The 14,277-nt window shown below is 39.6% G+C and overlaps 1 protein-coding gene across 12 annotated transcripts in view; it reads left to right on the top strand.

Moving 5' to 3' along the window:
- MITF (melanocyte inducing transcription factor) overlaps positions 1 to 4,988 on the top strand; it is a 224,366-nt gene extending 219,378 nt beyond the window's left edge. For all 12 annotated transcript variants that reach the window (XM_032649225.1, XM_032649223.1, XM_032649226.1 and 9 more), the window contains one exon: positions 1,430 to 4,988. In XM_032649225.1, coding sequence (XP_032505116.1) covers positions 1,430 to 1,831 — 402 coding nt within the window. In that variant the 3' untranslated portion in view covers positions 1,832 to 4,988. The remainder of the gene's footprint in view (positions 1 to 1,429) is intronic.
- The last annotated feature ends 9,289 nt before the right edge of the window (positions 4,989 to 14,277 follow it).

The raw sequence follows: 14,277 nt of genomic DNA, 5'->3' as shown, positions 1-14,277 counted from the left end.
GTTAGGTGCTAACAACTTAGTAGCCACTTGAAAATATAAAACATATAAATTGAAAGAAAAATCACATTTTAATTTTATTTTTAAATAGCCACATTACTTACTAGTGAGATATGTGTGCCTGTGAGGCACTGCACAGCTTCTCCAACCTTGGAGTCAGATTGGACACTGCCACCCTCATTTCCCATTCCACACTGATTTTCATGAAGGAGTTGTTTTTTTCTTTTTTTCTTTTTTTTTAATCACAACAGCTACCTGAGACCCGGCTTTGTGTTGATATGATGTGATGGAAACAGGTATAACACAATCTAATACTAAAACTATAAAACTGTCTTGAGTTTGATCATTCTCACAGTAGAGTGCATTCCCCTTGAAACTTTAAAAATATCCCCGGTGTCCTGGGAGTTCATTATAGTACCCGTAGATATCTCTGCACAGTGTAGGGAGCGTAGACCTGTACTATTTACTGATTATTTTCCTTCAGTCAGCTCACATTTTGACATTTTATTTTTACATTTTTTAACTTCTCCTCCCTGTTAACATTAACATCTATGAGAAACTGTCTCTGTATTTCATACATAATAAAATCCATATACAACCTAAAAATCATTTACTGTATTACCAGTGATACCCTATGTACTTTAAGAAATATGGTGTTTATTAATTTGAAAGAGCAAAAAATTTTTATTTTAACAATTTATTTTTTTGCAAATATATGATTTTTTAAAATTAATTAATTTATTATTTATGTTTGGCTGTGTTGGGTCCTTGTTGCTGTGTGCGGGCTTTCTCTAGTTGCGGTGTGTGGGCTTTCTCTATATGCGGTGTGCGGGCTGCTCCTTGCGGTGGCTTCTCTTGTTGCAGAGCATGGGCTGTAGGCGCGCGAGCTTCAGTAGTTGCAGCGCACGGGCTCAGTGGTTGTGGCTCACGGGCTCTAGAGCGCAGACTCAGTAGCTGTGGCACACGGGCTTAGTTGCCCCGCAGCATGTGGGATCTTCCCGGACCAGGGATCGAACCCGTGTCCCCTGCATTGGCAGGCGGATTCTTAACCACTGCGCCACCAGGGAAGTCCCTGATTTTTTAAAAATACTTTTTAAAGCAATTTTAGGTTCAGAGCAAAATTGAGCCGAAGGTGTGGAGAGTTCCCATATACCTCCTGCTCCCACAAGTATATAGCCTCCCCCAATATTAATATCCCCACCAGAGTGGGGCATTTCAACACTAGATGAACCTATAGTGAGACATCATTATAACCCAAAGTCCCTACTTGGCATTAGGGTTCAATGTTGGCGTTGCACACCATTTGGGTTTGGACGAATGCATAACAACATGTAACCATCATTGTAGTATCATGTATCGTACAGTAGTTTCACTGTCTTAAAATCCTCTGTGCACCACCTCTTTAAGTTTCTGATTTTTATTTTACTTTTAGGAACTTGAAATGCAGGCTCGAGCTCATGGACTTTCCCTTATTCCATCCACGGGTCTCTGCTCTCCAGATTTGGTGAGTCGGATCATCAAGCAGGAACCCGCTCTTGAGAACTGCAGCCAAGACCTCCTCCAACAACACGCAGACCTAACATGTACAACGACCCTGGATCTCACAGACGGCACCATCACCTTCAACAACAACTTTGGAGCTGGGACCGAGAGCAGCCAAGCCTATAGCATTCCCACGAAAATGGGATCCAAACTGGAAGACATCCTCATGGACGATACTCTTTCTCCTGTTGGCATAACTGATCCACTTCTTTCCTCGGTGTCCCCTGGGGCATCCAAAACCAGCAGCCGAAGGAGCAGTATGAGCATGGAAGAAACCGAGCACGCTTGCTAGCAAATTCCCCCTGCTCTGCATTCCCACAGACTGCTTCCTTTCTTGATTAGCAGATTTAATAATTTACCTGAAGGGGTTTTCTTGATCATTTTCCTTTAATATGAAAATTTTTTTTCATGCTTTATCAATAGCCCAGGATATATTTTATTTTTAGAATTTTGTGAAACAGACTTGTATATTCTATTTTACAACTACAAATGCCTCCAAAGTACTGTATGGTAGTGTACAGTATCTGTGAACTGAATTCACCCCAGATTTTGGCTTTCAGAGCAAGAGGATTTTCGCATCAGAGAAATTGCTGTCCATTTTTATTCAGGGGAAACTTGGTTTGCTATTTGCATGCCTGTGACTTCCTTGGAAATGAAATGTAAAGTTTAACTGAAAGAATGTAAAGCAACGAAAAAAAAGAGAAAGAGAGAGAGGAGGAGGGTGGGGAAGAGAAGAAGAAAAAGAAATCCATACTAACACTTTTCCATTTTGTAAATGTATTGATTCATTGGTACTGCCTTAAAGATACAGTACCCTTTTAGCATCATTTAGTCTTTATACTGCAAACTATTTAAAGAAATACTATATTCCATAAAAGAAAAAAAATGCAACCATTTTCACGTGTGTTGTCTGGTTAGAAAATGTAACTGATACCTTAGGTGCAACTGAAATTGAAGGGAGATATAGACCAAGGCTCTGAAACATGGGGTCTCATCTTGTTCTCATTCATTCTGTGCTCTGTTACGGTTTTCCTCATCAGTGAGTGTGCTTCAGTTTTTCATAAGATATATTTTATTTTGAAATGGAAATTAACGTCCTCTCAAAGTAAAATGTTGAGGAGCACTGAAAGTTTTCCTCCTTTTTTTTTTTTCCTCTTCAATTTCGCTTTTGATAAGATAACCAAACTGGGCACATTTCTAATTGGCTTTACTATTTTTATTTTTAAATTATGTTTTACTGTTCATTTGATTTGTACAGATTCTTTATTATCATTGTTCTTTTCGATATGTTTGTATTAATTTGTAAGAATACGCATCTTAAAATGGCAAGTTTTCAATATTTTTACAACTCACTGGTGGTTTTCCGCATTCTTTGTACACACATGAAAGAAAACTTTTATGCAAGGTCTTGCGTTTAAAGAGAGCTTTGTGAATATTTTGTATATTACAGTCTCACTCAGAACTATTTTCCACACATTTAAGCTGTAGTATAAATAGGCTAAAACCGGCTTTCTAGAGAGAAACAACTTACATATTTATTTTTAGTGACATAAAACTAGCAATATCCTTGGAGAATGATACCATAGCGTTAATATGCCCGTTATGATCGTTTAAATTGGGGTTTATTTCAGCAAACCTGCTGAATGGTTTTTAAAGAGAGAAATACTGTATTGGCCAATTACTGTTACTTGATAACAATGTTTTAACAAACAGCAATGTTGTAAAGTTAGTTTCAGTGCATTATCTACTTGTATAATCCTATGCAATAACAGTAGTGTTACATATATTCTATCAGGCCTAGATGTTTTATACAGATGACACATGGTGTTAAGAGGCAGGCTGTTGAATGGAGTTTCTCAGTAGCAGCCTACAATTGAATAGCAAGTGGCATAAAGCATATCCATTCAGAATGAAGTGCCTTAAATATAGCAGTAGTCTCTAGCACTGACTGAACTGTAATGTAGGAGAAAGTTTCAAGATGGTATCTATAATCAAGAGGAACGTGTAGCATGGTGCCTATGTAGACAATATAAGAGCTTCCAATTTTCCTTCATATATTTTTAATATGAAATATATTTTAGTGACAGAGTGCCAACTTCTTTCATCAGGAAACCTTATTCAGGAGGTATTTTTGTGTGTGTGTGTGTGTGTTTAAAGAAAAACAGTTTAAATGTCAACTGTGAATTGGTGATGGATATTGGAGGGTTCAGACAGAAGGACTGTCAGATGTATGAATGGATGGCTTACGTGAAAATAATCAACCGCGTAGTTACCACGCACGGTGGGCAATGAGAATCCTTGGAAACATTGATGATGCTATCAGTTTTACAGCTTTATGACTTAAGGGGGTAGGGAAAATTAGTTCCCATTCTTTCAACCCCCTTAATTGTACAGCTCTTTTCCTAGAATAGTGATGCAAATCTGCATGAACAGCTAATTGTACCATAGTGTTCATTGATACAATCATAGCAGTGTCTATTTTTCTCTTCATATTTATATAGGGGGAGGGGAGCTGGGCGCAAAAGTCGAAGATCGCGATGGTATGATGCTAGTTTTCCTTAGCTGATTTAGAGAGTTCTTAAAAATAGAGCAAGTTTGACTCACCCATGGCCCAGGGAATTTGGCCAGGGTTAAGCCACCTTATGGAAAGCTTTGTGGAAAGAAAGCATGGCATCTTGTACCGCTGCCCTGACGCTCGCAGCTCCTGAGCTCACCATTGCCTGCTTCTTCATCCCCTTCTTAACACAATTTCTGGGAGGGGAAAGGTGAGCAAGCTCAGGAGAATGCTGCAATCTCCGGGGTGGTTTTATTTATTTCTTTTTTGCCAACTAGAGCGTGGATGCGTTTTAGAGACTAGCTAAGCCAAGAGGCGGTGGTTTGAGCTCACTGTTTGTGACAAGGAGAATGGTCCACACCACTCCCCCCATTCCTGGGTGCAGAATTGTGACTTGGGGTTGGGCCTCCTTATGGAGTGACCAAAATGCCAAACTTTGTCCACCTGCCTCTGGGTATGGCAATGGAAATACCAAACCTTCTGACTTTGCCAAAAACCATACAACCAACCTGGTCATACATAGGATGACAAAGTTCTTTCTGGTTGTTTTAAAGTACTAAAGCAATAAGAACAAATAAAATACATAGGAAGTTAAAAGATATAAAATAAAGCACAAAGGAATGCACTTACTAATATTTTTTTTAAATGCACTGGGGAAACGATGTTGATAACAGTATATAAAAAAATCCCTATTTCTTGAAAAAAAATGACAAATGACTGTCTCTTGCGGACGCTTGGTACTGTAATGTTAATACTAGTCACCTGCTGTTGGATGCAGCAATAATTTCTGTATGGTCCATAGCACTGTATATTATGGATCGATATTAATGTATCCAATGAAATAACTGAACTGTTGTTCTTGATAGCCTCATTAAAGCATTTGGTTTTTCACATAGTGGTGGCCAGTTGTGTTTAGTTAATGCCAATTTTGAATATTTTTTGCTTTATCAAAAAATAGGAGCACACATTTTCTTCTGACTTAATGAATAACAAACTGCATGAAAAAAATTTAAATGCCAGTAAGTACTTTTTTTGTTTTAAATGCCACTCTAAGATACTACTTTTTGGTTTTAAAGATTTTTGATTACTTTATGACTTGCACTGAGATGAACTATAATTATGCAGCTTTCCCCCCCCCTCTGAATTTAGGGAGTTTTAAAAGTCCCAAATGCCAAGAATTCATTTTAGATATAGGAATTTTATTTTAAATGTTTCAGTGAGAGGTGGCTTTACAAAGAGAGAAATTGTCAGAGAAGCTCTTGCATATTTACGAAAAAGGTACTGGGTTTTTAAAATACAAATTTGTGATATTGAAAGCTTAATATACCCAGGTTGCCAGCTTCTCGCTGTTTTTTCTTTTAATTTTTTTTAAATACAGTACTTAAGAATCATTTGATAAATGTTGGATTTGAATTGGGAAGTGTCAGACAAAACATGTCTTTATTCCCTAGCTAGACCTTAAACTTCTGCCCTTAAAAAAAAAAAAAATCATCTGGTTTAACCTCTGGAGAAAATGAGCAAGAAACTTCCCGTAACATTTCTGTTCTGATTGTCAGCTTTTTCTTAAGCATGATTTTTTTCCCCTTAAATTGTAATATACAATAATTGAGCCTTTTCTTTTTCAGAGTTAGTTGAATCATTTATATTTCCCATAGACATGTGATTGTGTGATGTCTTAAAAACGTGTACAAGTAGGAAGATTTCGTATCTGAACAAGAGAATTTTCTGGGCCACACTGAAAGCGGGTAAGTTGAAAGTTGGGGCTTTTCACCTCAGGGGGTCTGTACCAGGACTTTAACCCAGGTTTCTGACCTGTTAATAAACATTCACTTCACAGTCTATAAGGATCTTTAATCTCTAGCTCCCCGCCCCCCCAAACTGTTACCTGAACATCAGACATTGGCCTACAGCTTAGATGATTTTATTTCATATCCACAGACTTACCTTTCTTAAATTTTTTATTAAGCAAACCCACTTAAAAAACAAACATATATATCCCTGAATGGCAAAGCATGGACTTTCAGCTAAAGTTACTGATTTTGAATCTCATCTCTGCCCGTTTCCAGCTGTGTGATTTTGAGCAATTTACTTAGCTTCTCTGTGTCTCAATTTTCTTTCTGTTCATTGGAAATAATAAGAGCAGCTACCACAGAGTGGTCCTGTGAAGACTATTCAAATTAATACACTAGGATTTTTGCTTGACAGCACATAATAAATCCTCAGTAAGTGTAGCTATTTGTATATTATCATCATAAACACTTTCATTATTAAAATAGAAGAATGTTCCCTGGGCCACCTAAAACCATCATATGTATCAACAGAAGCATGCACGTGTTGAGAAACACTGCATTTTAGTATATGACTAACGTCTGTGTGAATTGGCAAGGTGACGGAAGCCACAGGCTACTTTGGAGAAGAGGGCATCGTTGTCTCTAGGATCCAGGATTAAAATATTTTAAAGAATCAGTAATAAATCCAGTTTACATTGTAAAAACATCTTCAGCACAAATGACCTAAAATTTAAATTGTTTTAAACCTTTATACTCTGCATGTATGCCTCTGCCATGAGAACTATTATATTATTTCCAGAAAATTTGTCTTGCTGTAGCTGAAATCTCTATTATATTCCTTAGAGAGTTAAATTTTGTAATCCTTTATGATATACATTGATGTTATGTATCTAAAGAGTGGTGTCTTGACTATATCCTATCCGTTCACTTTTCTATCAATATTTAAATGTTTTTCAGGTTTTTATTTTCAGTTATACTTACATTTGATGACTTCTTTAGAACACCATCTGAGGAGTTAATCTTCATAATCCAGCCAATATAAATGAACCTTTAGAGCTACCCTGTTTTTATTTTTTTGTGTATGCCAAGATTTAATGCATAGCCAAGTAGCACGAGGAAAGCTCATTTAAGAGGAGTGTTGTAAAGTTAGATTTTCATTATATTTAGAGAGAGATGGTGATGATCTCTTAATTCTTTGCTGCCACATCTGAAGCTCAATAGCAATGGTTTCATGTCCTCACCCATACTAACATGAATCTGTAAAATACAGCTTATGCAGAATATAAATGAAGAAGTTTCCGTTCCATTCCCAGTTTTCCCAAGAGGAATGTTACCCGCCGCCCCCCCGCCCCCGCCAAAATACAGAGTACATTTGCCATATTAAAATTGTCAGACTTGTTTGTATATAAAATTTAGGCATGGCTAATCTTATTTGTGTTCAATATTTATAGGTCCTTGGAGCCTATTTACCTATACCAGATATACTGGAAAGTAATACGACTGTACCCAAATCCAAATAAATCTCAGCAACATGTCTGAATGGTAAAGGCAGTTTGCTTTTGAAAAATTTGCATTTTAGATTTCTAATTATGGAGTCAGCTGAAGTTATATCCAAATGGGTGCAATTGTCACTCAAAGTTCCTTACATATTATTCAGACAGCAAAATCTGTGTAGATAGAAGCCACTAAACTACTGTTTCCCAAACTTTGCTTTGTGGAACTAGTTCCACAAGCTGTTCCAAAAGTTGCTTTGGGGAATGGGGGTTTTGGAAGTCGGGGTAGGAAGCAAAATGCTATAGTTAATTTTCAGAGAGTTAACTTTGGGAAATACTGGGTTAATCCAACTTAAACAGGTATCTACTGCTAGACTTTTCACATTCTAAAATATGCAAGTGTGCATTGAGAGTTTTCGGGACTGGGAATAGTATGCAATGTTTCCCAATCTTTTTGACCACAGGAGTGCGTGCGTGTGTGTGTGTGTGTGTGTGTGTGTGTGTGTGTATAAAATACCTGTTAATGGTTCCACAGAACATAGTTTGGAAAATTCTGGAGATTTTTCAGAAATTATATAGTTGATAAAGATAATTCCTTCTGTTTTCCTAAGGTAAGTGTGCTTACATTTGTTTATTGTTCTGTAGGAAGAAAATGAAGTCATTAAAACGTTATTCATGAATAAGCATTTTAGCTTAGCTTTTCATTTCCAATGAAAATATAAAACTCTGGTTAAGGAAACTATTGCCACTAAAAAGATCATTATTCCTGAATTCAAAAAGTAATTTGTGTTTTGATTTTTAGTGAACGTATAAATTCTGTTTATGCTCATATTCAGTGTACCTTTTCTATAAGTGGTAAAAAAGAAAAAGCCTCTGGACACCTGATATTTGGGAAGTCGAGTGGAGGTCTTGGGCACAATACAATTGGTTTATAACTTTAGGTCCTGCTCGTTGGTGTTTTGGTGGAAGGAAGTTAGGAAGAATTGCATGAGGTTCAGAATTTAGAGAGTTTTGTCAATGATTTCTTTTTTTAATGCAGGCAAATCCTAACTGAAGGACCAGTTTAAATCTCAAAAGTTCAGTTACTAATTGGTTGTAGACCAACCCAGAAAAGCTATGCTAATCGTCCTGTACCTGAAGTATATTATAGTACTTATTAAGACTGCTCTAGAATGGAAATACCCAGTATTGCAAAGTCCGAGGGAAAACACATGAACACATCTTTTGCACTCCTTACAAATGAGATCAGAGATTTCTTTCATTCATATTGTTCAGTTCCCACTCTTTGCTTGGAAATAAATGGTGAACAGAGGAACTTCTCTACAGTGGGAAAGAGGAACTTATTGGCTCATATTACCATACAGTCTAAATGGTGAATGTAACTTCCTGTGTGCCTGAATCCAACAAGGGCTTCAACAAGGTGTTCTCTCTGCCTCTCTGTAGTTTTCTTGACTCTGCCCTCCACTCTGCATGTGAGTCTTCTCCATGAGAACTCCTCTGGCAGTTTCAAGGTCCAGTTGAAAGCCAGCACCTCTTGCTAATGCCAAGTCCCTGTATTAGTTCTGATCAGGCCAACTTGAGCATGACCACCATGGCCCAAAGATGGAACATGCCAATCGGCCAGGTCTGGGTCACGTGGTCCACTCCGGTAGATTCAGTGATCAGCACCTAAACTATGTGGACCAAGAGAAAGGGAGGTGAGATTCACCCAGACTCCAAAGGGTGATGCTGCTCTAAACACCGGGAGGTGAGGGCTTCAGGAAAGCAGAACAACAGATACTCATCTCTGTACCTTTGGAGAAGATTGGGCAAGCTCTACCTTTTCCAATCTCTTGCTACTCCCAGATGCATCCATTTAGGATTTTTCTTTCCTCTACCTTAACCACAGGACGATGGAAAGGGAGGGCAAGAAGGTATTACATCCCTACATCTGTATCCCCTTCCTCCTTATCATTCATGGCTAGGTTTTCATAAATTATTTTCCAACTCTTACCCCTGCACCCCAACATAATCCTCTCCCAGATGGAGATCCTAAGACCCAAGCTTCTCAATAAGATGTTTAGAGAATTCACTAAGCACACATTCCTCTAAATACACATGGACTCTTCTGTCATTTCCAAAGCCCACTGAGTTGTCAGGATGTTTTCAGTTACAGGACAGAAGCGAAACTCCATTTGGCTTAAACTGAAAGGGGGGATTTACTGATTCACATAGAAAAACTCCAGGATTGAGAGTTGGAGTGTTCAAATGACACTTCGTGAATCGGTGCCTCTCTTTCTTTGCTCTGCTCTCCTCTTTGTGGGCTTCATTCTTAGCCGGACTCTTCTCTGTGAGGTGGCAAAATGGCGGATGGCCCCAAACCACCCTTGCTGTTTATCAACCAGCCTGGAAAACGTGTTTCTGTCCTTCCAGAGTCTCCTTGGCCTGCATTGGCTGGTAGGCTTACTCCTGGACCAATCACTGTTGGCAGGGGCGGGGCATAGACGGGCCACACCCAATCATATTTCCACCTTGAGCCAGGTGGACTCAGTCCTTCTGGAGGGGAAAGGGGCAGCCTTGCAAGCTGGAAGGTGGTCCTCCCATGGTCCTTGTGAGATGTCCTTTCTGCTGGTGAATGTCTATTTTTTGCTCTTCCAACAGTTGGCTCCCTATTTACATTTCAGATTAAAATTTACCTCCTCAGAGAAGAGGGCACTGACCACCTCACAGAAAGGAAGCTCCACTTCTGTTTTCTTAACACACCATCTTATTTCCTTCATACCCTATTTTTTCTTCCTCTTCTACTGCTTATCCCTCTTCCCCTGTCCTTGCCCCTCTCCCTCCTCTCCTCCCCTTTCCCTTCTTAAATCAATTTGAGCTAGTTTCCTGCCACTTGTGTAAAAAATAATCATATCTGTGACCAGTAGACCAAGACTGGCAAGTTTTGCCACAATATTGTCAATAAAAATACAGTCTTGTTTAAAATAAACAAAAAAAACCATAGATAACATTGGAAAAAAGTTGTAGGTTAAAAGAATCTGTTTGCTAGGACTGTGGAAATATCTGTTTACAAGCACATGTTATCACATCTTATTTACATGAGTTCTTGGGAGATGAATTCAATTATGAATAATTTATCTCTCTAAATGGCCAAAAGTTTCTCTTCCCTGTTTTTGATGATAGACTTTCTCAAGTGTATTATTCTCTGCCTCTTGAAACAGAATATAAAGAATATAATTTTACCTGTGCTTGATGGTACAGGACCATCACTTCATTGAGCTGTGGTGCAGTGGTGTCCTTGGGGGCTTCAGAGATGGAATGGAGATTGAGGTCCTTATCTTAAGAGAACTTAGAGAGCAGTGCTCTTACCCCATCTCCTTTCCTCCTCAACCCCTTCACATTTACAGCTACGGCTCTGCTGTGGGTTTGGGCAAACTGCTAATCCAGTTAAGTCATTAACAGTTAACAGAATTGCGTCTTGTAAGAGGAAAATCTGGCCTGTGTGAAGATCTGGGTGTTCTCCTCATGTGCAGAGCATGAACTTTAGTGCTTTGATGTGGGCTGTACAGAAACTTTTTTCTCCCCTAGTTTCCTGTTTTTTTCACTGGACTTTGGCTCATAGAAGTTGCTGGGTTTGTGACCTAGTCAAAGAGGTTTTGCTATGATTAGAAACACAGGCCAGACTCCTTGGGGTCATGGGGTTCTGTTTTGCTATGCCACTTGTAAGCCATTCTTCTTTCTTTGCTTTGCAGGAATTCCACTAATTTAGTTCAGCTCAGACCGGGGTCAACAAACTTTTCTGTAAAGGGCCTGATATTTCATACTGTGGACTGTGCAGGTCGAGAGGCAAAATCAAGGAAATTATATCAGTACTTGTATAACAAGAGAGAAAACAAATTTCCACAAATTTTTCATTGGTGAAATTCAAAGTATAATAATAATAATTGAGCACCATGTTTGTTAACTCAGATCTCCTCATGAAAAGAAGGGAATTATTTTTGAGGGAAATAACATTTGGCTTAGTTGGGGTTTGAAGTTAGTGTTTCCTAACACTAACCTGATTGTAAATGTTGATTAAATCGATTGTAAATGTTCATTTGTAAAAGTCACCTCACAGGCTGTTCAGAAGCAGGGGACAGGTCATATTTGGGCCATAATTTTCCAATTTCTGGACTATGGCATAGATGGATAATTGTCCCTATTTTCTCTTCTTCCTGTGAATAATAGAATGCTCTGAATTTTAGCTCAGCACATTGCTCACTTCCTTCTTTTCCAGCCTCCCTTGCAGCTAGGTGAGATCATGTCATTAAATTCTGGATAATAGGATGTGAGCAGCCCTGTATTTCTTACTTTCTACGGGCTGGAAAACAGAGCTGAAGCAGCCACTTGGAACCCAGAGACAGATGCCTGACGTTGACTGTGGCACAGCTGCCCGCCAGCCCTGCACCTCTCCTCTCCAGACCGTATGTGAAAAAGAAAGAAATTCATTAAAAGTCTGTAGTCTGAAGTCTTCTGTTACAGCTTAACTATGCTTGCAAACCTGTGGGAAGAAATGTTTTCTCCTCGTCTTCCTTCTCCTCTTTTTCCTGTTCCTCCTCTTTATCCTTTTCTTCAATGACGTTATTTGAGGATTTTCACTATTTCTTACTGGCCTACTACTCAAATAATCTAAATCAATGCATTTTTTTCTGCTTAAGCAGAAGCAGATTAAATTCCTCTTTATAGCTTGGATGAGAATAGTTGAATTAGAATTTAAACGCTATCTCAGTATTTTTGTATGTTTCCTAAACAAGGCTTATGAGATGTAGCTGTTCTTTTGTAATAGTAGGAAGGAAAGAAAAAAAAAAAAGCAAACCAAAACATGAGAGGTGTATCTTACTTTGGTTAGTGAAAACTATTTCGCAGATTTTATCTCTTTTTCAATTTATTTATTTATTGATTTTATTTTTCTTTTTTTGTGTGGTACGCGGGCCTCTCACTGTTGTGGCCTCTCCCGTTGCAGAGCAACAGGCTCCGGACACGCAGGCTCAGCGGCCATGGCTCACGGGTCCAGCCGCTCCGCGGCATGTGGGATCTTCCCGGACCGGGGCACGAACCCATGTCCCCTGCATCGGCAGGCGGACTCTCAACCACTGCGCCACCAGGGAAGCCCCAGATTTTATCTCTTTATTGGGATTATTATAAAAGACTAGATAACAGCCTTGAGTATTTATTTCTCTCTGTTGTCAGCTGAACTTTTTCTTTAATCATACCTAGTTTGAGATGAGGAACTGCTGAATAGAGACTGTTTTATATATATACACAATGCCAAAAATTGAAAATGATACAAGACACAATGAAACTAGTGCAAATGCTATTGTGTGTGCTGTGATGCACTGTGGGGAAAGAAGCCTAAAATGGCATTTTTCTCATCATTTTTTAAGGATATGGGATATGTGATAAGTTCTTGGGCACATAATTTTCTCTCCAGTTGTGTTTATACCACAGTGTTTTGTTTCAAACAATAGCTGTCTTTTCTCCATATAAGGTCACTCTGTTATTAGCCAACATACCTTAGTGTCTATAGAGCCCAAACCGCATTTGGCCATGGATGGTGTTTGAAGTAGTAAAAGACATCAAGCTTCTTTTTTGTGCGTTATCTTTTAAGTAGACTTCCCTGAGAGAAAAGACCAATCGTTGCTTTTCTTTTATTAAAAATGCTGATAGGATCTTCTCTAATAGGTGTACAGATTGTTCTGCAGGATCCACACAAGTTCTGGGCCACAGCAAGCTCTACGATGTCGTGGAGAACATGGATGCCAGAGGCAGAATGGGTTTGAATTCGGTGCCCCCCACTTACGATTGTATAACCTCAGGCAAGAACCCTAACATCTCTCTACCTCTCTTTCTTCTTTTGTAAAGTGTCAATAACGAGTATTTCTTACCTCAGACAGTTACAAGGCTAAATGAATGAATACACGTCAGAGAACCTGGTCACAGACTAACATTCAAATGTCAGCTCTTCCTGTGCCCTGGAGGCTGTTTTTTTTTTTTTTCCTTGGACCAGCCTTCCAGTCTAGCGATGGGCAGCTGCAGCTCACTGCCTTGGTCTTGTTTCTGTTCCCCAACTCTTCTGCTTATCTCTTGCTGCGTACCAAACCAGCCTGAAATCATGGCAGAAAACAAAAGACATCTTCTTATGCTTATGGATTCTGTGGACCAGGAATTTGGACAGGGCGTAGCTGGGATGGCTTGTGTTATCTCTGCTCTGTGGTGTCTGGGGCCGCAGCTGGGAGGACGCCGACAGCTGGCCATGACTCAGCAGCTGGGGGCTGGACTCATCGGGAGGCTCCTTCGCTCACAAGTCTGGCGCCTAGGCTGGGATGCCTCAAAGACTTGGCCCGGCTGTTGACCACAGTGCCCACACGTGCCCTTTCCATGTGGCTTGGGTTTCTCTCACCATGGTGGCTGGTTTCTGAGAGGGAGGAAGCCAAGAGTGCATGTTTCAAAAAGCCCGGATGGCACCTGCATGGCTTTTTATGACCTGGCCTCACAAGTCCAAAAGCATCACTTCCACTGCTGTACTGATCAGAGCAATCACCAGCCCTCTCTGATTGCAGAGGAGGGGACGTGGACTCCCTTCTAGATGGGAGAAATGTCAAATACTTGAGGTCTTTTTCCTTTTATAAAAAAAACTTTCTTCTTATAAATTTGGCTCAGTTTCATCGTTAAGCACTTGTGACCCAAGTTCTTCTGGCTACTGGTCCCTGGTCTTCCTCGATTGCTGTGTACCTTTGACTCATCCTAACCCCTAGAATTTGTACCCTAGAGCATCCCTCTGTTAACCTTCACTTGCCCCTTCCACAGCCCAGACAGCATTCCCTGTCACTGCCCACTCCCCCACCCTACCTCTCACCTCCTTTCTTTGCTCCCTTGGTCTCTC

Source organism: Phocoena sinus, chromosome 11, assembly GCF_008692025.1.
Source record: "Phocoena sinus isolate mPhoSin1 chromosome 11, mPhoSin1.pri, whole genome shotgun sequence".
Lineage (NCBI taxonomy): Eukaryota > Metazoa > Chordata > Mammalia > Artiodactyla > Phocoenidae > Phocoena > Phocoena sinus.
This window is presented reverse-complemented; position numbering and strand designations above follow the sequence as displayed.